At 37.6% G+C, this 26,508-nt stretch overlaps 1 protein-coding gene across 1 annotated transcript in view; it reads right to left on the bottom strand.

Moving 5' to 3' along the window:
• The window catches only part of rasa2 (RAS p21 protein activator 2), a 66,913-nt gene that overhangs the window by 16,691 nt on the left and 23,714 nt on the right, over positions 1 to 26,508 (bottom strand). The window contains exons 3-16 of the mRNA XM_055173367.2: positions 24,134 to 24,237; positions 23,939 to 24,033; positions 18,134 to 18,207; positions 15,134 to 15,217; positions 14,512 to 14,584; positions 14,307 to 14,383; positions 13,525 to 13,626; positions 5,890 to 6,043; positions 5,640 to 5,794; positions 4,711 to 4,825; positions 4,501 to 4,575; positions 1,068 to 1,191; positions 434 to 540; positions 121 to 207 (exon numbers count right to left, since the gene is read on the bottom strand). Of these exons, the coding sequence (XP_055029342.1) occupies positions 121 to 207; positions 434 to 540; positions 1,068 to 1,191; positions 4,501 to 4,575; positions 4,711 to 4,825; positions 5,640 to 5,794; positions 5,890 to 6,043; positions 13,525 to 13,626; positions 14,307 to 14,383; positions 14,512 to 14,584; positions 15,134 to 15,217; positions 18,134 to 18,207; positions 23,939 to 24,033; positions 24,134 to 24,237 (1,426 nt within the window). The remainder of the gene's footprint in view (positions 1 to 120; positions 208 to 433; positions 541 to 1,067; positions 1,192 to 4,500; positions 4,576 to 4,710; positions 4,826 to 5,639; positions 5,795 to 5,889; positions 6,044 to 13,524; positions 13,627 to 14,306; positions 14,384 to 14,511; positions 14,585 to 15,133; positions 15,218 to 18,133; positions 18,208 to 23,938; positions 24,034 to 24,133; positions 24,238 to 26,508) is intronic.

Raw genomic sequence — 26,508 nt, 5'->3', positions numbered from 1 at the left:
AACAAAAACAACAACGGGGAGTTTCAGAAAATAAAACCCATCAAGGTAAAGCCCTGCCAGGGAAAACTTTGGAAAACACCAAAGTTTTGCTGTGGATTATATGACTAATAGTTGACGTACCAGTTTGTTCTTGGAAAGGCTCCCCCAGCTGCCCAAAGACTGGATGGTTTTAGAGATGAGAGTTAGTGTACGGGAAATTTCAGGGTCCTGAGAGGAATTCAAAGAGAGATTTCCCATAAGCGTATTTTTATTCGGTGATATTTCATACCTCTACTTTGGATATTTGTATGTGACTTATCATTCTGAGAAAAGACATGACTGTCTCAACACGCATGTTTCCTTGCATTAATAAATGAGTCACATGATAAATAAAGGAAGTAAATCATGTTTGTTACAACAGGTTGGCTGTGATGTGGTTGTGTTTCACACTCACAGGATGATGAGAACGCAGCTGGAACGTGTGCGGAGAGAGAACGGCCACTGCGAAAAACCTCAGAAATATAAAACTACTGACGGCCGAGTACTGCACATGAGGATCGGCTACATGAGAGAGAAAGAACGAGAGAGAGAGAGAGAGATTTAGTAGACATTTGTCTCTGGCTCCTCCTAGTGTTCAGCAAATACAATCTGTCAGGAAATTAATAAATAAAACACAGGTTTTTACATTTTCTAAAGAAAACTAATGCTTGCCCTTGGGTAGTTGCTAGCAGATATTTTCTGACTAGTTAAAAGCATGCTGCTATTGGGATGCTATGATGTTGTGGGTAGGGCATTGCAAAGTGAATGTGCAATAACACATTTGTTTGAATTTGAGATTAAATAAGAGCACTGATTTGTTTATGCATTTAGCAGATGCTTTTATGCAAAGCGATTTACAGTGCATTGACATCATACATTTTTATGAGTATGTGCATTCCCTTTGTGCCATGCTCTAGCACACTGGTTAAACAATGAAGTAAACATCACTTAATATTTTGAGTTTTGCACACACACACTTAAAAAATATCACTTTACAGTGCAAGTGAGCTACAGGAAAGCCATTTGTTTGTGTATGCTTCATGCCATACCTGGAAAGCGTTTAGATGCGAGCTGTCGGAGTGACCTGAAGACGTCACACATTAAAGGAGGACAGCTGGAGCTAGATTGTGTAATAGATGTAAAAACTTTCTGCACGTAGCCCTGAAGGTTCTCCTGAGAACACACACACACACACACAATTTCATTGAATTCATTTTTTGTAGAAATCTACAGAATGTCATAGATAGTGTTTATACAGATTAACTTATTTTAAATGTGAAACAATTTATTAAAATGTGACCCCTTCAGTAATGCCTCAGTCACAAAACAGCACTGGCGTCGAAAACATTATTGCTTTATTATAAAACGGGCAGTTTGGGTTCTTCATTCTGATTGGTTGAAACGCGTTCTAAGCCGTGATAAAATACCCTGGTAAACCCACAGTTCAGACCACATTACATAAGTATCACTGCGTCACTGTTGCTGCGTACTGATTTATGAAACTAAGGCTGCGTTTACACTTGGCATTAACATGTGACCTGTATCCGGATGTTGTCCACATACACATTGAAAAGACAAGTGTAAACGCGTCTGTGATCGGAATGTTATCCGATCTGTGTGTCCTGATGAAGAGGTAGTCGAGGACGCATTGTGATCGGATCTCAGTGTAATGTAAACGCAATCCAGTCATCGTATCTGCATTTACAGGTCAACGTCACAAAAAACCCCGCCCACTATCATCTCCTCTCACTGACAGCTGTCAAAAATAAAGGAAATTAGGTCATGGAGCGCAGGTGAGAGACGCATACATTCATATTTGTGGAGCAATGGAAGCTCCGCTTAAAAGTATCTTAATAAATAGATATTCAAAAGCATTTAACACTGCTGACTGTATTTAAGTTATTCAGTATATGTTCCTATTCATAGAGAGATTTAATCTTTAATGGCAGAATTCAGGATCGTTATAATAATGTTTGAGTTTCCATGGTGACGTATCAACATGAATGTTGCACTTCTTTCTGGTCAATTTCTGTCTCATTTAACACATTAAAAGTTACTTTAAAACACGTACAAACCATAATTACATTAACCAAATACATTTATTCAGTGTTGGTTTTGTGCAAGGTTACTTATATGTGTTTGTAAATTACATTACTTCTACGCACTATGAACAGGAAATTTAGGAAATTGTTAGCTCTTTTAATTAAATCATATTAAAATTACCAGGAAACATAACAGTTCATGGTTAAAATATAAATATACATATAAGTTCAGGCAGAGCCAAAAGCCCTTTATTAAGGCAGAATAAAACAGTGGAGTCGGTCATGTTTCACATGGATTTTGTTGTTGATTTAAAGCATGCGGGTGAAAGTCAAGTTCATTTAAAGTTAAACAGGACATTCATCCGCGGTGCGGACGCTATAAGGCTTTTAAAGGTAAGGCTTTTAAAGCTAAAAATATAACGCTTAAAATGTGAACATCACGGTTGTTGGGGTTGCTTGTTATTCTCTGCTGTTGGCTTCTCAGTAGCACTGTACAATACGGGATTGCGGTTAGCGCGAAAACCCTAAATCCTGTGGCTAAAGACAGCTGTACCCATTTTGATTGACAGCTATCCACCCAGCGCGCGTCTCCCCGAACGGGATCCGATCACACATCCAGATACAGAAGCCACATTTATGTGACAAATGTAAACGCGCCGTGTCCTGATATACGGATGATCGGATCTGCGTGAACGGATCACCGAGATCGCATGTTAATGCAAAATGTAAACGCAGCCTTAATCTCTTTAATCATATTTTTAATTTGTCTACAATTGCACAATTAATGGTGATATCCAGATAAATGTCAATAAATATTGTTGAGTCATTTTGTCAATAAAGAGAAAACGTTCCCTGAGAAGTTTCAACCTCTAATTCATATTTCCACTATCCACTGGGTGGCGATCTTACCAAACTTAAACACTGATGCATTCACTGTAAAACAGCGTGTTTTGATCAGGCTCTGAATCTGATCTCTTACAAAAGTTATTCACAAAAATGGAATTATCTTCGCTTTTAGCTGAAAATTCGAGAGGTGATAAGAGAACAAATGAAGGTAGGATGAAACGTTTTTTTTTTTAAGCGGAGGGTCTGTTCTTTAATTTGATATTTTATGTTTATTTCAAGATCATTTTTCTGTACGGCATTAAACTAAAACTGGGTGGCAAAAAACGCTGACTGGGAAAGAGTTAAGCATGCTTCCAAGCATATTTGATCATCACTTCAACAGTTGCACAATATAAAAGTTATTGATTTATAAAAATAAACTCCACCAGTCTTAAATCATATTTTCATTGTGTCTTTGCTGCTTCTGTGTTGCTTGAGAATTGCGCTCTGTTGCAGCCACACTTGATTCTAAGGAAATACTTTGTTTGGCGGAAGAGTAATATTTGTACTTATTTGTGTTTTATTTTATGAAATCCTGCTATGCATATGAAGTAACAGTTTTATAAAAGCAATAAGCTCCGCAAAGCAGTGGGGTTACAGTGCATTTTATAACTTTTTATTTCCTGCCTAACAACGCCCCATAACTGTTATAAAATGCACTGGTAACCCACTGCTTCTTGGGGCTTATTGCTTTAAAAAACCTTAACCACACAATACAAATATTAAAGCTAAAATAAGTGGTGGGCGGTATGACCGAAAATACGTTTCACAAAATAATTAAGTTAATTTTATGGTAACTATATATTTCAAGGTATATTTGAGGAGCTGTCGTGGTAACTGCAATCCCATAGTACCGTGCTACTCATAAACCAAACACATGGATGACAAGCAACCACAATAACGCAATGTTCACGTTAAATTAACAAAGCTATGCCCTTAGTGTTTTACACATCATACATGTATAATAAAGGCCAAATAAATTGTCAAGAGTTTTTAATTCAAAATCTAATACTAGGCTATTCATATTTCGTTAAATCATACAGCAAATGTGTGAAAAGACTTGGGCACGCAAAGTGAAAATAAGTCAGCGTGAGGAAGATCGTTTTAATGTCTTATCGCTCTTCATAACTCTTTTAACATCAAGCGCTTCCTGCACTTTATTGTCTAATTCCTGCATATTTTAAAATCGAAACCAAAATGTAGGTTAAGCGTTTAGGATGGTACACCTCTCAGAAAACATACAAATAAAGATGATTTTAGATGTTTAATAACTATTTAGGGCATTGGGATCACTAGATGAGGGCTGAATGTACTTTTTTTAAAACCTCAATTTCGACCAAAATCAACATTTATACTTTTGCCTCTAGCTCAATAATAAACCGTGCGCATTCCGAATTATTTTGCCAGCACGGGTTACATATATTTACATTGCTAAGGATGCAGTGCAATGATACACAGAATTGTTGGGTGCAACAGTCATATGAGTGTTTTATCATAAATAAAACACATCTACTGACCAATCAGAATCTAGGACTACTAAGAAAACTTTCTTTACCTTATTGACCTCCACGTTGTCACCCTCTTTTAATCTGATGGGGTCAATCTCACAGGTTTTATTTGATTCAAAGATCTAGAAAAATAAACAAGCAATTGATTTAAATGCGCATCCACATTGACAAGCTAACAACTTTAGAGCCACAAATCTGATAGTGTATATAGCACATTTGGTTAAGGTCAAAAATAAATAATAAGCTGAAGAAATGACCTCATTGAGAACAGGTTTAAGAGTGACAGTCAAGTAACTTCGGCCCACAATCTTCATCATGTCATCTATGCAGCGGGTGGCCAGAGAATTTCCTCTGAATATGGTGTTGGCCTCTCTGTATGAAAAAGAGAACAGTTCATGACATACATAAAAAAAGTGTTTTCAACCTAGTTAGTCATGGAGGAGAAAATGCTTCAATACAATGAACTAAAATGTCTATTGTGCACTCATTAATGTGCACCTTAACAAAGAGATTGTGAGTTGTTAAAATGTCTATTGTGCACTCATTAATGTGCACCTTAACAAAGAGATTGTGAGTTGTGTTGTGTGCACATCGTCGTCAACAAAGTCCACTTAACTTATAAATGGTAAGCGGTATTTATTAAAATCATATTGTCATCACTCCTGTACTGTGGTTGTCACAGTGCCACTAAGTTGTGTTGCTTTTCAATATCAATATACAGCTACCGGTTTAGTTGCATAGCTTTCAGCTGTGTGCACACGTACCCGATAAAAGTTGTTTACGTTTGAATTTATGTCGCTCGACATACGTCATCTGGTATAATTGAAACAATTGCTATGAGCTACGTACAGATGCATTTGATAGACATTCGTAGCGCCCAATTAACGGCTCTGGGCATTCGTAAACCACGCCTCAAATACGAGAAAATGAACATGTGGTTCCCAAATCACGTCTTATTCTCTATGAGACTGGTCTGATGTTAGCCAGGCTAGGTTACTCATAGCTGGACTATATTGGGTCAAAGTGTACTGTTTTATGGCATAAACCATTTTAAAACACAACGGTTTTAAAACAAACCCTAAACTTTACGTATAAATTCGTCTTCTTATTTATTCTTAAAACACAATAGAAGTCTTTAATGCGTCCCTATTTAGACGTGTGTAGATGTGTGTTTGCGTTACTCAACTGTGTATTCTCCAGCTCCAGGGCGGCTACAGCGGTGAGGAAGGGCAGCAATCTGTTGTGATGGAGCAGCAGTCTGACCACAGGAAGCAGGGCTTCATACCCCACATTGTCCCTGCAAACATCTCCCAATACATGAGCTGCCGACGCCGAGATTGGCTATAGACAAACAAAAACACAGTTTATTGGAAAATATAAATTAATGTGTGTGTAAAAAACATCCTCCAAGTGGCAGCAGACTGTCACTGAAATACCTTGACATCTGGAGATTTGAGCATTAGGTTGCGGAGCGAAGTGTAGCATTCAGAGGGCAGGACATTGTCTTCGGTATACGTTACATTCAGACGCAATGAACCCAGATCGTCTGGCTTAGATTTCGTACCGTTGCCTTTAGGCTGCAGCAAGTACCTATGAAATAAAAGGAAAAGATATGCCAAATTTTAGTGTCATTTGTGTTCAATCAGTTAAAGGTTAAATTATTGTGCTGGACAACCATTTAAATATTCCCAATATATTAGTGATTTCGCTGAGAAAATTAAACTGTGCAACATTGTGAATATCATGATCATTGCTGCTTTTGCTCACTCAAGGTTTCAATACTGTGTGACAAGATTAGTTTCAAGATTAGTTTTTCTAGTTTCAATGATTTAATTAGAAATAAAAGAGTTTCGGTAAACTCATCGTTTGGTAAATTTTGCCAAATTCTCATTCAGATAAAAAATGCATAAAATGTATGACTGTAAATATCGCAGTCTATTATTATGTATTGTTATTTAGTGAAATTGTCGCGCACGTGAAAGCCACGAGTGAAATTCTAGTAATTCGAGACATTCACGCGGAAATTTGCGTCATGGGAGGGGCTTCTGCGACTCCGCTCACTTCCTGTAATTACGTCACTGCTAAAGCAAGCTTCTGATTGGTTAACGCGGCGCAAGTATCGTGCAAAGTTCAGATTTTTCAACTTGTGCGTTTCCCATGGCAACGCTCAATTCGCCTTTGATGCCTATTCACGTCTTTGCATTGACTTAACATGCAAATCAATCGTGCGTGCCGCCTCTTCCGCATCTGGTGTGAACGCACAGTTACATTCATGACCTTACGTATTACGTAATCACATGGAAAGGTCGCGTGTTACATATGTGACACTACCGCTCTGTGTTTACAAGTGTGGAGAAAGAGGAGCGTTCAGACGTTGTTGTATGTGAAATGATACTAATTAAAGGTGCAGTGTGTAATTTTTTTAGAAGGATCTCTTGACAGAAATGCAAAATAATATTCAAAACTATATTATCAGGGGTATATAAAGACCTTTCATAATGAACCGTTATGTGTTTATTACCCTATAACGAGACCTTTTTATCTCCATAAAAAGAGGGTCCCATTACATGGAAGTCGCCATTTTGTGCCGCCATTTTTCTACAGAAGCCCTTAACGGACAATTTTTTAAAGTTGTCTCCAACAATGACATGTTTGTCCGGTGGCAGCTACCGTAGCTTCTCTATGTGTTTCAAAAGCGAGGGGTGAGCAGTGGACTACTAGCCTGACGTTGCCATACTCAATTCTAGTCAGAATTTGAGTCTGATACCGCTCCATTGAGCTATAATTATGAGGCGTGTCTCAACCGAAAAATGCCTCTGCACTCAATTGGATAGACTTACGACCAATCAGAGCAACCGAGTGTGTAACGTATGTTGAAATTACGTCTTTGCAGCCTGACCGAACTGCTAGTTATTTCGCTATGACACAACATTGTGATTATACTGAGTTAGCGAATGTACATCAACACCTATTATGTTTACAAAATTTCGTTTATATCACAACATGAAGTATTTACTAAGTCATAGAGTAAGACTATCTCTTACCATTTGTACGTTAGGTGAACTTCATCCACGACGATACCCATTACGTTTGCTTGAAAATATTGGAGCCTAACATGTCCCTCCACTTACAGCAACCACGATTCCGGGCTTCCGAAAAGAAGCTGGCAACGACCGCTAATTATATCCATCTCGTCGTGCACGCTGAGTTGCATCGCCGTGATAACGTTAGCCTTTTCAGTTGCGACCAACTTTTGCCGAATAGGACATCAACAAATGCCCTGCTCGCGTTTCTCTGTTCCTCTTTTAAAATCAATGCTCTGTCGATATATTTTAGAACAGACTCAATGTCAGAATCCACACATCTGAACTCTACAGCGGCAGCCATTCAACACACGCGCTCTTTGGTGACGTGGTTCATTACGTTACTGTTGATTATCTGTCCATCATCGTATAAAGCCCGCCCTGACAATTTGATTGGTTCGACCAGCATTTGTTCTAAAATAGTAGCACCTCAACGGAGAAACCCCAGACCCATCTTCCCGTTTACAAAATCTTGTGGGCGGGGCTAAGATGGGCTGGCACCCAGGCTAGTGGACTACACCATTGGTTGCAATTTGCAACCTCACCACTAGATGCCGCTAAAATTTACACACTGCACCTTTAATTGTTGTTTAAAATGGTCCGCAAATGTGCATTTCACATATGTAACGCGTGACCTTTTCACGTGTTTACATAATTCGTAAGGTCGTACTGGGGCGCCACACGGCTAGTGCAAGACATGAAATTGTGGTTTAAAAGTATATATTTTTTCTATTTTTTTAATAAAAAATGACAATCGTTTCGCTACTTTTTTTTTATAAAAGTGGAATAATCCTTTAAATACCAACTATTTCCTGTCAGTGTGTTATGCTGCATTGTTTACATGTGTCAGATCAATGTACCATTCATTTTCATTGCTCACACTGCAAAGTACAGAAATTGTGTGTGGTAAGATTGTGTTCATAAGTCTCTGTCTCTCTCTCTCTCTCGGTTTTATGCTCAGCTCATGCAAACGCTCACCCACGCACTAAACTCACTGCCCTCATTCAAAACATGCAGATCAGTATCAACAAGTTCCTCTCTGTCTTACACATACACACACATACACAAATGCACGCACATACAATGTTTACACAACACTGCTGGCAGAACGATGTGATCTGCAGTCTCAGGGCACATGGGAAGTCATCTGCCCAAAACACAGACACACCTACACTCACCCACGGCTGTCTGAACTTTCAAACAATAAACTATTGATGATAGCACGCAAATGAATTACAAGACGACACATTAAAGCATCCATCACAGCACGCTTCTCTATGCCAGGCCTATGGTATTATATAAAGTATCTTCATTTTAAAGTCTGACTGGCAGCGTTCTCACGACTGATTGGGCAGATAAGAGCGGTGGAGGGCAAGGATTGGCTGGCTGTTATCTTTCTTCCTCATATGTTCATCAATGTGATTCAGTCAGACTACTGGCTGCATACCCTACAGCTGACAGAAATCACAAAGTCAGATCAGCACCTCATGTGTGCACATATAACCTGTACTTTCATCAACCTTTTCATTATATTCAATATCTCTGTATTTATCTTAATGCTCCAAATTGACGTCTTGCAATGTTCAAAACCAAATAATGCATACTTACATAGAAAATACAGTATAAACGATGTAATTTTCGGGTACATATGGTTAAAGGGATAGTTTAAAACGAAAGAAGACATTTGAATTGTTACCAAGCACATCTGGGGCACTACTGACTTCCATAGTAGGAAAAAATAATACTATTGAAGTGAATGGTGCCCCAGATCTGCTTAGTTATTAACATTTTTCAAAATATCTTCATGTTCAGCAAAACAAAGAGATTTATACAGACTTGGAACAACTTGAAGGTGAGTAAATGATGACAGAATTTTTATTAAACTATCCATTTAAGATGTACTTATATACCGCAAGTCAGACCAAATACTTTAATACACAGAAATGTACACGCTCTGTAGACAGACTTACTGATCATGACAGTTGCATACAATTTGTTAAATGTGTGGTAAATGGGCTGTTTATGAAGGTTTTATTGTGTTTAGGGTGCACTGTAATGTTACGTTCAGACCAGCCGCGGTAGAGCCGTCAAGCGCAAGTGATTTCGATGTTAAGTCAATGTAAAGACGCATTGACGCACGTCTGGAGGTCTGGCGGTGCAGTGAGGCGTTTATTGAGACGCGATTCGGCCTCAGTCACGCGTCTAGTTCACGCGAGTGGCGCGAATTGAATGTTGCCGTGAGTTGAAAATGTTTAACTTTGTCGGAAAACTCGCCGGGTCAACCAATCGGGGCTTGCCTCAGTATTGATGCGACCATAGGAAGCAAGCGGAGTCACAGAAGCCCCTCCCATGATGTGAATTTCCACGTGAATGTCTCCATGACTAGAATTTCATGCGCGAATGAAGCGAGTAAACTCAAAATGTTCAAGCGCCAAACTAGACGCGGTAGACACGAATTTGACGCCTCAAACGCGGTTGTTGTAAACAAATGGTAACATGTGTTCATGCTTCATTTCCAGTGTGTTGCTATTCGCTAACCACCTAAAGGGCTCGTTGTAGTTGTGCGTAGGTCCGACGGCGTAGGTTCCGCATCGGTTTTCATTTATACTTTTGCGTCGTCGTCTGCGTCGACGTGCAAACACACGCGCAGACCGCTGGTAGGCAGTAACCACACGTGTAACCACAGTAGCAGCGCAAACATCAAAGAAGAAGTAGCTTAGCAAGTTAACCCACAAACGAAGAAAAAACAGCAACTTGTTGTGTATAATTTGAGAAGACCGCCGATGATGGAAGTAAATAAACAGCGACTTTTGATGCAGTTTGAGTTAAATCACTCCTCAACTTGGCTCATCTTTGTTTTCACCGTCACAAACGGAAATACCGCAGTTTTTTTACCTGACGGGAGGGGTTCTGGTGGACCAATCACAGCGCTTGCGGTCCGTGTAGATCTGACGCGCTGTTAAAATTTTTGCGAGGTTCGCGTCAGGCTATGTAGAGCTACGCACAGGCTACGGAAAGCCTACACGTAGAACCTACGCACGACTATAAATCGGGCTTACGCACATTGCTCCTTACCATAGAGTGCCACAGCGATGGTGTATTTTTGTAGGCAAAACCCGGAAGTGAGTTCGATTAAACTCCTTAATTAAAATCTTGGTTTAACATTATCCCAAGATATTTTCAAGAATTATTTTATGAAACCAGCTTAAAAACAGCTTTAAGGTGTCTTAAAGGGATACTCCAGCCAAATATCAACATCACCCCACGATCTACTCACCCTCAAACAATCCGAGAGACACATGTCCATCATCTGTCAGACGACCACATTTGGAGTTATTTAAGCAAATGTCCTTTCCAAGCTTTATAACGGTAGAAAACGGGGATCAGGGAACAACTTTTGACTTTTAACAACTAAAAGTGCATTCATCCTTCACAGAGGTAATCCACACGGCTCCAATGGGTTAATATGAGGCTAATCGAAGAAATTTTGTAAGAAAAATATCCAAATTTAAAACTTTTTTCCCTGATCCCATAATAAGCTTGTAAAAGCAAAAAAATTACTAAAATAACTCCAAATGTGTTTGACTGAAAGATGATTGACATATGTATCTTGGATTTCTTGAGCGTGAGTACATTATGGGGTAATTTTGATATTTGGCTGGAGTAAGTTGCTACATTGGACTATAGACGTTGTCGGGGACTTTAAACTTCCTCATGCATGAAGAACTCCAAAACAGCACAACATGGGCACAATTCCCAATAAAGATTCATCCACAAAGTATTTCCTTATTCAGTTTTTGAATGTGTTTAATAAAAGTCTGAAAGAGTTAGAAGCTTGGTGGTGATGACGTTGATCGTGGTGTTGTCTCGCTTGTAGCCTGAGGTTAGCTTTTCATTTCTAGTTTCAGATTCATAAAAGATGTGTTCATTTGTGAAGATTATCTTTTTGGACAAAACGTGCACATGTCATAAACTTCTGTTACACACAGGGTTAGGAATGGGCTTTTTGGCGAGGGAGTTTCTTGCTTACATCCGTGTTGGCCTTCAAAAATATGTCATCTCTGTGGCGCTCTATTACGAGTAGTTGAATGTGCTCTAGTGTACTGTAAACCGGTGTTTCCCAGTCCTGCTCCTCGAGTCCCCCTCACAGAATGTTTTCGATGTCTCTTGATTTAACTCATCAGCTTGGGAGACATGTTATTTATTCTGGATGGAGGCTGATGAGTTGAAACTTTCTGGGAGGAGGTACTCGAGGACCTGGACTAGGAAAAACTGAGTTAAACAATGGTGTCCAAATGGCCATATCAACTTAAGCCCAAATCAGATCCAGGGAACATTAGTGAAGATGATCGAGCAGAACCTTTTATGACGTACCTGACTAGTTCGTTTTGTCTTTATACAATGATTGTACCCAAATATCTGTCGGCAGAATTATTAGCCCATTACGAAAACAAACCATGGCCTTACTTCACTGGCCACAAAACACAGAACCATGTTTAGCGTGTCTGTGGCTAAAGGTAACCTTCTTGGTACACAATACATTTAATCACTAATGTATGAATAATTTACACTGATCACAACCATTAGAAGTACGCTGGTGGGATTAAAAAGAAGTTTGCAGGTGTTTGTCAGAAAAGTATGAATTAGCATTTAGCTAACTGGCTAGCAGAGCCAAACAGTGTTTACATCCTTGCTACAACATAAAAAGCAGCTGAACTTGGCGTTGTAACTTTGCAGATATGGGTAATGCTCAAACAGCAACAATACACACTAACTAAAGTTAAAAAAGTAAATCATAATCAACTAACAGCAGCTAACAAACCAAAAAACCCAGAAATAAGTTTTTATAAGCTGTCGACCCCAAAAAAACGAGCGTTTAAAGACACAAAAGTGGAAAACAGGCAACTTTTCATAGTACTCCTATTAGTAGAACTGCGCCCACTAGAGGGAAACGTAGCCGGCTATCCACTTTTTCTTCTTAAAGGCGCTCTAAGCGAATCTGTGTGAAGTCACTTTTTGTTGATGTTTGAACTGTTTTCAAACAAATGGAGCATAGCTAACTCCTCCCCCTCCCTTCCATGCTTTCATGAACGCGCCTAACCCCCACCCTCAAATCCTTCTTGTCGTTTATTGGCCGAACCACTTTGTTATCATTTCTAATAGTATGTTTGGCCACTCTGTTGTTATTGCAGTTTGTGGAGCCTAGGCTGTCTACAGAGATTGTTTTTTTTTACAGTTTGATCAGCGGACAGGCAGCAAGCAGATAGTGAGGAGATGTTTGCTGTATATAACAAAAAATGTTTTATGGTCTAAAACGTGTGAATTCGCTTAGAGCACCTTTAAAGGCTGGGTTTTACGGCTGGACAGCTTATAAAAACTTATTTCTGTTTTTGTTTTTTGGCTTGTTAGCTGTACACCTTGACACACAGCTTTTAGGCATTATTTAGTTTTTTGTTATAAGCCAGAAATGACAAGGAGGTGGCCTCTTGCAATACAAAGTCAAGGGAGACGGTTGGATTGTTCTCCCCCCGTGGGCGTGGTTTTCAAATTAGCATAACTGCGCTCTGTCTCTATACTTGCAAGTCACAAGACTAGGAGTGATTGCAAAACTGTATTATGATACTCATGTTTATATGTCCATGTCTGTCCAGAAAAACCATATAATAAAAATCTGACTTATTAAGCTAAATTGAAAAATGTGTGTTTTACGAGGAAATGTGTATGATGACATATGATGTGTACAACAACACTTCCTATTTCCTCGTAAACCAATTGGTTTTAAACAAACTAAATGCAAACTTTATAAATAAAAAAATTACAAAAAAAATTCCGTTAGGAGAAGGGAACAAAATACACAGTTTGTACAGTATAAAAAAACATTATGTCCCAAACAATGTTATGTGTATATGTGTGTGTGTGTGTGTGTGTGTGTGTGTGTGTGTGTGTGTGTGTGTGTGTGTGTGTGTGTGTGTGTGCGTGCGTGTTTACCAGGCTCTGTGCACATGGTCAATTCTCAGGATTTTCACAGATACTCGTGTCTCTCCTAAAAACACGTCCTGTGCCAAGTTACCATTATTCCATAGCTCAACCCTGAAAAAGAGTTCACAACAGAGCATGCATTAACTAAATGTACACTTTTACACACACACACACACACACACACACACACACACACACACACACACACACACACACACACACACACACAATATACTCAGACCCCGTATGAATCACAAGCTTCAACTTCTCCCATTTTCAGTCAAACTGAATCTGAAATTGAGCACGCAGAGCACAGATGCAGTTGCACTGAAGTGGATTAGTCATTTTTCTTTTCATTACTGTCCGAAGCTCTAGGTAAGAAAGAAGCTTATTTTGACGTCAAACATGCCCACAAATATAAATAACTTTGAGTGGGAAACAATAAAACCAAAAACCCATGCACACACATAGACACATTAGTGTGATAATCTAATGTGCCGCCTGATGGTTTCACTTACGCTTACCTGCCAGCTTCTGTCGAGCGCTATATGGGGCGATTCAAAGTGGCACATATATGTCGAATCAGATCATTGCCACATTTATCAAAAACGTATACAACAGAACATACGATCATTTAAACAAATAAACCTGATAAACATCTACAAATAATTATGCAGTTAAATGTAAATTAAAAATGTTTTCAAAAACATAAAACATGTTGAACTACAGTGAAAAAAACATGTCTGCCTTCAGTCAAAGGATGCAAAAATTTTATTTAAAACAAAACTCACTTGATCTCTAATTTCTCCATGTCCTCCTCTTCCACTTGAAAATGTGATCTTCCCTTGTAACTGCTTGACCTTGTGACCTGAATTTCATGGAAAGTGATACAGATTGTAAAACACAAAAGATTATAAATGTGACATGAGCAAAATGAACGATGAGGTCTGAGAAGTCAAACTACAAAATTGACATTGAATATGAATAAGGTTATACTTCAAAGTGAAAGGTCTCTTCAAACTGAGGGTCACTGGTTTTCTTCTTTACTTTAGTTTTTTTCTGATCAGACCTGTGAGAAACAATGAGACAGTCATCAGGATGTTGTTATTGAATCAGAGCGGATGTTTTGTACTCATTTCAGCTCAGATCAGAGACCAAAACCTTCTTATGACAGCTGACTGATTCAGATCACAATTCATTCTGACTGTTTCCAATACAGCGAACACACACTTAGGCATGGGCCGGTTACCGGTTTTAAGGTATACCGAGGTTTTAAACAGTCAAGGTTTCAAAACCACAAAAATGTTGTGTGATATCGTTTCCAAGGTATTAGCTGGGTTTATACAAAATTTATTAAATCATTAAGTTGTGTAATTAATTTAATGTTTACATTTAATATACATTACAAAAATATATATTTTTTGAAAGCATATTATAATTTTAAAGGCTTTGTTTTTTTACCTGGCATTTAAAAAACATTTTATGTTGGAATGGGAATACCACAACACCGTAAAAGCGTGATATTTTTGCTTAAGGTTATCGTACCGCCAGAATCTTATACCGGCCCATACCTAAACACAATACACTTAACTTTGTCTTCAGATGCGTGTAAACTCACCTGGCGGGTCCTACGAGCGTTACTGTGGCGTACGGGTCACAGTTCTGCCCGCTTATTAATGGCAAACCTTGACACGCAATTATCCTGCAATGAAACACATGTAGCTGTGTCAATGAGAAAATATAATACAAAATAAAAGCATTAACACTTTACGATAAGGTTAGTAAACTAACATGAACAAACAATAAACGATACAGTTTTCAATATTTTTGTTCATGTCAATACAGTTATTCATGTTAGTTCATGGTGCATTAATTAATGATAAAAGGGACATATCATAAAAATCTGACTTTTCCATGTTTAAAGGTGCAGTGTGTACATTTTAGCGGCATCTAGTGATGCCGTTGTGAATTGCATCCAACGGCTTAGTCCACTGCTCACCCCGCGTTTTAAAACGCATAGAGAAGCTAGGGTCGACGGAGACAACTTAGTAAAAAAAAGTTTGTCCGTTAAAGGCTTCAGCAGAAACATGGCGGCACAAAATGGCAACTTCCACGAAAGGGGACCCTCTGTGTATGTAGGTAAAAACGTCTCATTCTAAGGTAATAAAAACATAACAGTTTATTATAAAAAGATCTTTATACACCCCTGATAATAGAGTTTTGAATATTACTTTGCATTTCTGTCAAGAGATCTTTTTAAAAAATTATACACTACACCTTTAAGTGCTATAATTGGGTCTCCAGTGCTTCTATCAACATTGCAAATGTGAAAAATAACAATCCATTAACTTTTTTAAGTTTTGGTAAACCATTCTCTGCACGCCATTCCAGCATCTACGGCTATATTTATGGCGAGAACCAGTTAATCCAAGTTTTATTCAGACAAGTTGATCCATACACAGGTTGGGGGAGGGACAATTTGGCATCTCCAATTTGCCTAACCTGCATGTTTTTGGCCTGCGGGAGGAACCGAGTACCCGAAGTAAACCCACGCTGATACAGGGAGAATGCAAGCACGTGATAAAATAGGTCATTGAAAGTTGGCTCCCCTTGTGATGTCAAAAGGGGATCTTATTATAAAAATACCGACCCTTAATCCTGCAAACAGGATATTTAATGATAAAAAAATGAAAGGCAGGACTTTTATTCATCATTCCAGATATTCCCCAGCAGAAAAGTTGAGTCAGAGCTGAATGTGAGTTTGCAGAGAAGTGTGAAGGACGACTCCCTTCCTGACACACTTATATGGATTATTGAAGGATCGCTCTACCAAAAACTAAAACCAAAATCTACACTGGTAGGGGGGTTCAAACCTTCTCATGAACACAGGCAGGAGAAAAATATTGACCACAATGGTTTTACTGTAAAATGACTTCGGGAGCATTCACATTTGGCATGAGATTGTCCCTCACACTGGGAAGCGGTAATTGATATTCAATTACTTTCACGCAACTAACATCTCGCCTTTGAACTGTGCGTTTCGTGCCCAAGCGAATGGTGCCGGAGACCACCTCTGCACCCGGGGCAGGGCGCGGTACAGAGCTTTCATACTGGTCAACTGAACCAGGCTTTGGGGGTCAAATACGCTCAAGCACGGTTTGAATAGTGCACCCTTAAAGAACGACTTGTTAATCAATTGCAAAATGATCAGCAGATCAGGGGAACCATTGACTTCCATAGTAGGAATATATATATTATAATATATATAAATCTGTTTGGTTAAAAACATTCTTCAAAACATCTTCCTTTGTGTTTAGCAGAACAAAGACATTTGTACAAGTTTGTAACAACTTGAGGGTGAGTAAATGATGAGAGAATTTTCATTTAACTCTTTAAGTAAGAAAAATAGGCTACATTTTGATGTTACTCTGAGATTCATCTTATGCAAAAATATAAATGGAAGACAGAAAGAGAGCTTCAAAAGCGAAAACGCATTAATAAAAGTGTCAGATGAAAGAGGAGAAGGTTTTGTAATCCAGGGCAGGAAGTAATTCACACTCGTAGTTGTCATGGCAACGGCCGAACTCGCCAATGAAGCAGTAAGGAGGAAGGTGTAAAAGAGCGACGGAGAGGGAGAGAAGATGAAAACGAGAAAAAGCAGTGTGACGGCAAAACAAAACCACAGGAACAGTGCAGAGCGGACTTCCTGTCGTCACGACATCACTTCCTCTTTCGTCAATCTGCTCTGTGGGAGAGTGTGAATGAAGGGCAACGCTAAACACCCAACAGCTCAGTGTTGAATCAAACAATTTTCACACCTAAATGAATACACATACACACCCTGTAGAGGTGTGAAAGTGAATATCACAGGTTCATTTCCTCTCTCGATGACACTCACATCTCTGAAGCAGCGATCGGCAACACAACGTCCACATGCGAAATGAGACCGCACACAGTATGTATGTTACGTGAATTGCATGTCCATGTTTGACTATTCAAATCCACTTACAATAAAAATAGACCCTATATACCGTTTTGCAAATAACAGTTGGTTTATCTTTGAATCATTTTGTGAAAATACAATAACGCTCTCTGACAGCTGAAAACACTGATCATTGTATATTAGATATATATTACAATATGGTTCATTCAATATGTGGATAAATTACAGTAAAATTAGCCGTTTTGGGTGTGCCCTGAAATGCAAATGAGTTGATCTCTGCACTAAATGGCAGTGCTGTGGTTGGATAGTGCAGATTAAGGGGTGGTATTATCCCCTTCTGACATCACAAGGGGAGCCACATTTTAACGACCTATTTTTTCACATGCTTGCAGAGAATGGTTTACCAAAACTAATTTACTGTGTTGATCTTTTTCACATTTTCTAGGTTGACAGAAGCACTGGAGACCCAATTATAGCACTTAAACATGGAAAAGGTCACATTTTCATGATACGTCCTCTTTAAAATTGAATTTTTAATAAATTGAATATCCTGTTTCAACAAAGAAATATGTTGCAATACAGAAGTAAAAATGGTTGCATGTTGACATTAGAAACACTGAAATTGACCACAAACACACACACACACACACAGTTTGACAGACAAACATTACTTACTGAACCACAAGCTGCTGAACAGATCCCGTCTCTGTGATCAATTCATTCAACTTCATTTCTAAATGAACCTTCCCCTGCCAGAACAGAAAAAAACTAATTTCAACACAGATCCATTACACTGCATTAAAGTTTATTTATATTGGATAACACAAGCAAACAGTCATCAGGACTCAGTGTGGTTTATACAGCCTGTCATGTTGTCTTTGATTAATAGACATTGTTTGGTGGACTGACCTCATCCATTCATAAAAGAGCCAAAAACATTTATGTGAATATTTATGCATTCAATGTGACAACATGATAATGAATTTGATAAGAAATTTTACACAGTGGCCCCTCAAAAAAAAAAATATATATATATATATATATATATATATATATATATTTTACTGTGTCTTCCTTTCACATGTAATTACTAGTAATTACAGTAAATTAATGTAATTAATAGTAATACAGTAAATTGTGCATAATTACATGCACCTAACCCTAAACCAAAGCCTACACCTTATTAAGTATATGTTTGGTAATCATTATGAATTAGTACTTAAATGTATATTTATGCTATAACAGTGACACTGTAAAACAAAGGACAACTGTCACATTTTAGCTGTGTCCTAATTTGAAGGCTGAATCCTTCAAAGGACGCAGCCTCCAAAGTCCACAGAGATCCTATGGAGGATCCATAATACCCGCATCACCTTTTGTTCCCTCCCGCTGCGGTTCTGACGTATTAAAATAAGTATGTAACCAGAAAAACATATTTTATTTTAGAAAATATGACACGTTGATGTAGATTAAACTAAGCAACAGTATATAGATGGTTTCAGAAGTAACAACAAACACGCGGCTTTCGTGGTCATCACGTAACTTCCGGTAAACTCTGCAAAGAATAAATAACAACAAAGTCCTTCTAAAGTAGTTTATTTATATAACAGGCAAAATAAACCACACATAGATTACATAGGAACCCAAAACATTTGTTATTTTCGACGAGGTATTTGTTTAAGAGTTCAGTTTCAGCAATTAGTCAGAGCATTAAACAAACAGAAAACGGAAGTAAAGTTCGGACCAGACGCTTATCGCCGCAAAATAAATTACAGAAATAATATTATTTTCAAAACATTATTAATAATACTAAAAAGCGGACCTTTATTTCTGCAAAATACACAGTTTTATTTAACAAATGTTTTAAATGTTTATTTTAAAATATCCAGCCTTTATAATTCAATTGTTTTTGGACTGCAGCCTTCGGAGGTCACAGTCTTCGAATTGGGACACAGCTTTAGTTATAACTTAAGTTTTTCATTCTTTAAAAATAAAGTTGTTAGGTGAAGTTTACAATGAGATCAGTGTTTATATTCCCTGTGTGTTTGAGAAATATAGTCACTTAGAGCTGTCAAACGATTAATCGTGATTAATCGGAATACAAAATAAAAGTTTGTGTTTCCATAATATATATGTGTGTGTACTGTGTGTAATTATTATGTATATATAAATACACAAACATCCATGTATATATTTAATAAACATTTAATATATATATATATTATCTTAATTAATAATTAACTTTATAAATAAATATTTGTTATATATATATAAATAAACACATACACACTCTAAAAATGGCTGGGTTATTTTTGACCCATAATGGGTAAATATTGGACAACACACTACTGGGTTAAAATTGACCCAATGCTGGGTTGTTTAACCCAACTGTTGGGTTATTATAATCCATGGTTGCATAACAACAACCCAACATTTGGTTATTTTTAACCCAGCATGTGTTCTGTCCAATATTTCCCCATTATGGGTCAAAAGTAGCCCAGCCATTTTTAGTGTGCATGTATACATTTATGCATAATAATTACACACATTACACTTAAATTATGCAAACACAAAAAAATGCATGTTAATTGTGACTGAACTATTGACAGCAAGTCTGCATGCCAAACTTGCCCAAACTAACTTCACTTTTCTTAGCTATTTTTGCAATGCCCTTTAAACATCTGATGTTAAGGTCATTCTGTTGGGTGTGTGAAGTCACTTCCTCTTAGATTCAAACAGGTGTCCTAACAGAGTAACCACAAGTTTAGTTCATCACATTTACTACGGTGACTAATAATGTTTGACAACATATAAGTGACCAAATACTTTTTCATGTAATCTATTGTATATTAAAAACAAGCTTCTCGTTATATGTTAAATCTGATGTTATATTGTTATCTTATGCAATTATATTGGATGGGGCGACTCTATTTGAACTTCAGACTATACAATGATCTATTCCACCAAGCATCTGACTCAAAAATACAAACATTTTTATTTTAACAATAAAGTATTTAAAACAATAAAGTAAATGTGTAAAACATAACACGAAAAAAAAAACGTAGTTTGAGAGCTACACCGGCACACACCAGAAGGTCAACATTAGAAAAAAGTGTTGCTTGTGGTGTGTGGACTGATAAAGTAACAAATGTTTATGATGTATGTTGAAATAACCTTTTAGAGTTAGTCAAACGTGGTAAAGCTGATAATGTTAAAATGAGAAAGAGAAGAAGCAGAGAGAGGAAAAACAAAATAAATACACCCACAAACTCCTACGCGTTTCTTTCAAATGATACTGTGCGCACACAAAAAATTAAATGCCAGCATGTTGGTGAATATATATCTGAACCTGTCACAAAAACAAAGTCACAATCACCTTTATAAAAACTGCGTCTGATAATAATAAAAGTCAAAGGTTTTCCTCCCTGTTTGAAAATATGCAGCGACATGCGAGCTGGCTGAAAATGTTACATCTGAACTCAGTGTACATTTCTGACAAAGCCTCAGATGCAAAGGAGGCATCTCATATCTGACCTTACTGATATAGACGATTTATACCAATATATTACCAAAACTCAATATAACACCCAGCCCATACTATATAGTAGTTGCAGCCTCAAGATGGTGTTGGGGCGACGGTTTTATGACATAAACATGAATTTATCATAAATTATGTAAATATTCCTCATAAAAATAAGCATGATTTAATATGTTTTGTTTAATTGAAATTATAAATTTAAGATGGTTTATTGTCATGATTTTCTTTGGGGGGGGGGGCAGTGAAGGGACACACCCTACACATAGAGAGCCGCATGTCGAAAATTGTGATCTAATCATTTAATACTGCAGAACACAACAAAATTGAGGATATTTTGTATTCGCTAGATAGATCTACAATGTATGCTTCATGCTGAAAGTATTAATTTCGGTAACACTTTCTATGAAGCCCATGCTTATAATGGAGTACAGCCTGCTTTATAATTGTTTATAGGTCATTATTAATATTCTATAAATATATTTATAAAGACACAACAACACCAATACCCCATTATAAGAACATTTATAGTTACATTTATAATATTTTTATTATTACTTTTAAGTGATGCATTTGCTTTTTCAATGTCAACACATTCTCACTTCCCAAGGCGTCAAAATCTGAAGCAGGTTCAAACACCTTCAGCGTCAGTATGAAGACGCGAAGGGTGCCCCTATGCGTCACTATATCGACGAAATAGGAACTCCGTTGCTTTCATGCTAATCCCTCAGCGTCGGATATAGACGAAAGGGAATCCCCGAAGGTGATGCTGTCAGGTTATGCGACGATCGGCAGGATCATGCCGCTTCTGGACGGTAACAACTTTCCAATTTTTAAACCATTGTCGCTTGGGGTTGGGGTTAGACTTGGGGTTTGGATGTCAGTTTGTTTATACTTTTTGTCTTCTGATTTTTAAACCATTGTCGCTTGGGGTTACGGTTAGAGTTCGGGTTTGGGTTAGGATGTAATTTTATGTAACAGAAAGTCGTTCTAACCCCAACCCCAAGCGACAATGGTAAAAAATTTGGAACAAAAATTGAGTAGTTACCGTACAGAAGCGGCATGATCCTGCCGATCGTCGCATAACGTGACGGCATCACCTTCCAGGATTCCCTTTCGTCTATATCCGACGCCAACCCAATATCACGAAATTACGTGACTATTTAACGTATGGACCAACGTGAAAATGTCACGTTTTGCCGCGTTTGAACGTGAGCATGTCACGCTTTTCTGTTTGTGTCACTGTCACGTATTGGTTACTCAACTTTTTTGTCCTAATTTCTTTCCATTGTCGCTTCGGTTTAGGGTTAGATTTACATAAAATGACATCCTTACCTTAACAAACTCTAACCCCAACATCAAGCGACAATTGGTTAAAGTTTAGAAAATATCAAAGAATAAGTCTTGTATCTTTTTTTTATAAACCAATACTTAAAGTGACAAATACTTAAAGTGACATATAACGCAAGCACCAAATCTAACCCTAAACCGAAGCGACAATGGTTTGAAAATAGTACAAAAAAGTTAAGTAACCAATACGTGACAGTGACACAAACAGAAAAGCGTGACATGCTCACGTTCAAACGCGGCAAAACGTGACATTTTCACATTGGTCCATACGTAAAATAGTCACGTATTTGCGTGATATAGGGTTGCCGACGCTGAGGGATTAGCATGAAAGCAACGGAGTTCCCATTTCGTCGACATAGTGACGCATAGGGGCACCCTTCGCGTCTTCATACTGACGCTGAAGGAGTTTGAAAATGCTTCAGATTTTGACGCCTTGGGGAGTGAGAATGGGTTGTCAATGTGCATGCTCACAATCCATTAAACACTGATTTATAAGTATTAATTACTCAGTCATATGCTTCAATAAGTGCATTTTTAAAGACGCAGCCTTATAGTTAAAACTTATTAGTGATGCAGACTTAATTATTTGTCAAATAACTGAATTGTATTATTGATGGCTTTAAGTCAAGTGAAAGCATACGATAGAGTTTTCCTAATGCAAATGTTAGGAAATCATGAAGATGTTATTCATTTAAAAAAAACATGTTTCTGTGTTTCACTAGTATTTCAATTGCAATTGTTTGTTTTAATAGAATTTATGTATTTTAATTTTCATTGCTTTATTATAGCAATTAATGTTCTGTGGTTAAATTTGCAAATAAACATTTTAAAATGGATAATGAATAACATCCTTATGATTTCCTTACATTTGTATCCTATGCTTTCACTTTCCTTAAAGCCATCAATAATGCATTTATAGAGGTGTGTCTTTATAAATATATTTATAAAATAGTAATAATTACCTATAAACAATTATAAAGTGGGCTATAATTCATAATAAGCATAGGATTTATAGAAAGTGTTACTGTCATTTTTACACAAACTAAATAGCTAAAAAAAACGTAAATAGCAAAAAAGAAATGTATTTTTATCAGTCAAAGAAACAATTATTTTAGCTTATTGCAGCTATTGCTGTCTAAAACCGTAAACAGTCAAATATTTTTAAATCGCTATTTAAAATGGTCTCTGTTTTTTGTAAACAAGTGTTTTTACAAGAGCAAATTCTTTTGCATAAGCACTTTTTTGTTTCTAATACAGCAAACCCACACCTTCACAACCGCCACTGTCCCCGCTTCTGCTGAACGGTGAATCATACTTGTGTACAAAACAGATCTGTGCGTATACCATACACAAAAACAGGATGTGGAGCGGGGCTTGCATCTGCATTAAACTCATTGGACCGCACATAAGAGCTGACTAATCATGTATTGATCTTATTGGGTACAGAGAGGCGATGAGTAATCATAAACTCACCCGATTGGCTTAAACCACAGCTGAAGACTAACCACACAATGGAATGCTTTTTATTAGCTGTGTGTTTGTGTGGAATGATCATTCAAATCCAACCCAACAGTCAGATGTGTTCGTCCACTTACCTGAACTTCTGTATGTGGATCAACAGGCTGTAAAGGAAACCAGTTCTCTTTCCCGCTGTTCTTATATAGATCTTCCTTCCTGATGGCTACTTTTCCTACAAACACACACACACGCACGGTTTAGTTGACATGTACACAGTGTATTCGTCAGAAGGGATGGGCAAATGAGAGGAAACAAGGGTGAGAGATACTGACCTACAGGTAGATCTCTTTGAAACATGCTCTTGGCGTACACATAGAAGGACAGGCATTGAAACGGGCGGGGAATCTCGAAGTAGAAGTCCTCTCCGTAGAACGGACTGACGCACAGAAATCAAAAAGGTTAATGATTAGGGAAAAAAATTAAGAATAAATGAAGACCTTTGCCTAAATCTCCTGCTTCTCTTAAGACTTTTCTAAAGTTTTGTGTGCTCAGACTTGTCAAGAAACCAAGATATAAGGAGTTCAGATACAAAACCCTCTAAGTGCATCATGTTTTCTTGTAAATTTGCATTTTGGTACTCATGAAAATTTCACATATTTTCACAAATGTCACTTTAGTCACTTACATCTTTATAGTTGTATGCAGCAAAACCCTTAAAATGCATGCACGCATTTTGGCAAAAACCTACACAAAAAAATCCACTTATTTGGACAGGACATAGTAAACAGTTGCAAAATCACTAAAGATGCAACTATAAACATTCCAAATGATTAAAGTCAGAATGTAAAAAAAAAAACTGAACAACACAATAGAGGTCTTCGCAGGTCCAAAGAAATGTACCCGAAATGAACTGAAACACTTTTTGCCTGAAAACGAGGTGCATAATTTTTTTTAAAGAAACAACTGACCCAAGACAGACCTGAGAAAATTAGACCTGAATACGACCTGACAGAGTGGCAATTATTTTCAACCCGCCTGGACCCGAATGTAAACGGCACCAGTCAGAAAAAAAATTGGTGGCCTCGCAACCAGTTTGGCCTGATGCTCAATTTATTTTCATTTGTTGTCTGAGGATGACACCATGGTAAGCGCTTTAATGTACATTTAAAATTGATTGACAGGTCTGTCTCAACGAAAATGAACCTACTGCCAGCCACACGATGTTGCAAGCGCTCTTGTCAAACTGGGGGAGGGGGGGGGGGGGGTTGGTAAAGGATTTCATTCAAACACGCAAGATAGTTTGGGTCTAACGGGTCCGTTTGGTTAAAACACATTCATTTTAAATTACCCGAGACCCGATGCCGCTATTATTATACCCGACCCGTGTCCAAAGCACACGTGAAACTTTTAGACCCGAATCTGCTCGGGTCTCGGGTCGGACCTCGGGTTTTGGGATCTAAGTGGGCCCATGAAGACCTCTACCACACATCCATGTCAATGGCACATTCCGGTTGTATTCAGGTCCAAGTACTCACAGACGACACAGATTTAAATACAAGTTTATTTATATAGCACAAATGTGAATGTGATTCACAGTCATTTTGTGTGATGTTGTTCATCCAAATCATTTTTTGTGGACTTTGCTAAAAATAATCGATAAATACCATTATATAATTTTTGACAAGATGGCTTTTGCATCAGAGCTCCTCATATAATCAAACATATCTTATCATGTTATTCTACTGTAATTGTTTCTCATGGGGACATAAGTTATTTTCATCATTTACAGGGGATTTTATTATCATTTGAATCCAGAATGTAGTGTTTTTTCCGATGTATTCATTTACACAACAGTAGGCTATTCCATATACATATAATCAAATATCCAGGTCATGAAAATGAGCAGCGCATTTCCGGGTGTTTTGAATTATTAACTCATTAACACATCCACTGCAAATGTATCTTCATCCGAATGCACGAGTTTGATCATGGAGGAGGACTGCAAATGTATTTTACACCGATCCTCATGAAAAACAATTACTGTCTGAATAGGGCTTAGGACTAGATTATCTAACTTATTTTAAAGCAATAAACTCTTAATGTATGTGGAAATTTGTGACATTATAATGTTATGTCATTTGTGTTATATTTTTAAGGAATTTCAAAAGAAACATCTGAGGGAAATCTAATGCATGAACATAACTCTCCTGAGCTACCTATGAGCACTAACATTTTCCTTATTCAAACAGCAAGCTTGTTTTTAACTAAAATATTGGCTACTACTTAACAAGGCTCAAGTGTGAACTTTGGCTGACTGTGTACAGCAGATGTGCTAAGAGAATAAGTACAGGAAACAGTACAGGTGCTGTGACGCTGATCAAACTACTAAATTACAAGAAGTATCAAAAATATGTTTGTTTAAGGAATAGTACAACAAAAAATACAACTTCTGCCATCATTTACTCACCCTCAAGTTTTTCCAAACTTTTCTTAGTTCTGCTGAACACAGAGGAATATATATTTTTCAGATCTGGGGCACCATTGACTTCCATAGTAGGACAAATATGACTATGATAGTGAATGGTGCCCCAGATCTATTTGCTGATTAACATTTTTCTAAATATCTTCACAAAATATATTTTTGTTCAGCAGAGAAAAACAAATGTATACAGGTTTGTGAGTTAAAGAATACAGAGTTCGGTGAATC

Source organism: Misgurnus anguillicaudatus, chromosome 15 (assembly GCF_027580225.2).
Source record: "Misgurnus anguillicaudatus chromosome 15, ASM2758022v2, whole genome shotgun sequence".
Lineage (NCBI taxonomy): Eukaryota > Metazoa > Chordata > Actinopteri > Cypriniformes > Cobitidae > Misgurnus > Misgurnus anguillicaudatus.
The sequence above is the reverse complement of the archived record's forward strand: the minus strand, read 5'-3'. Positions and strand labels throughout refer to the sequence as shown.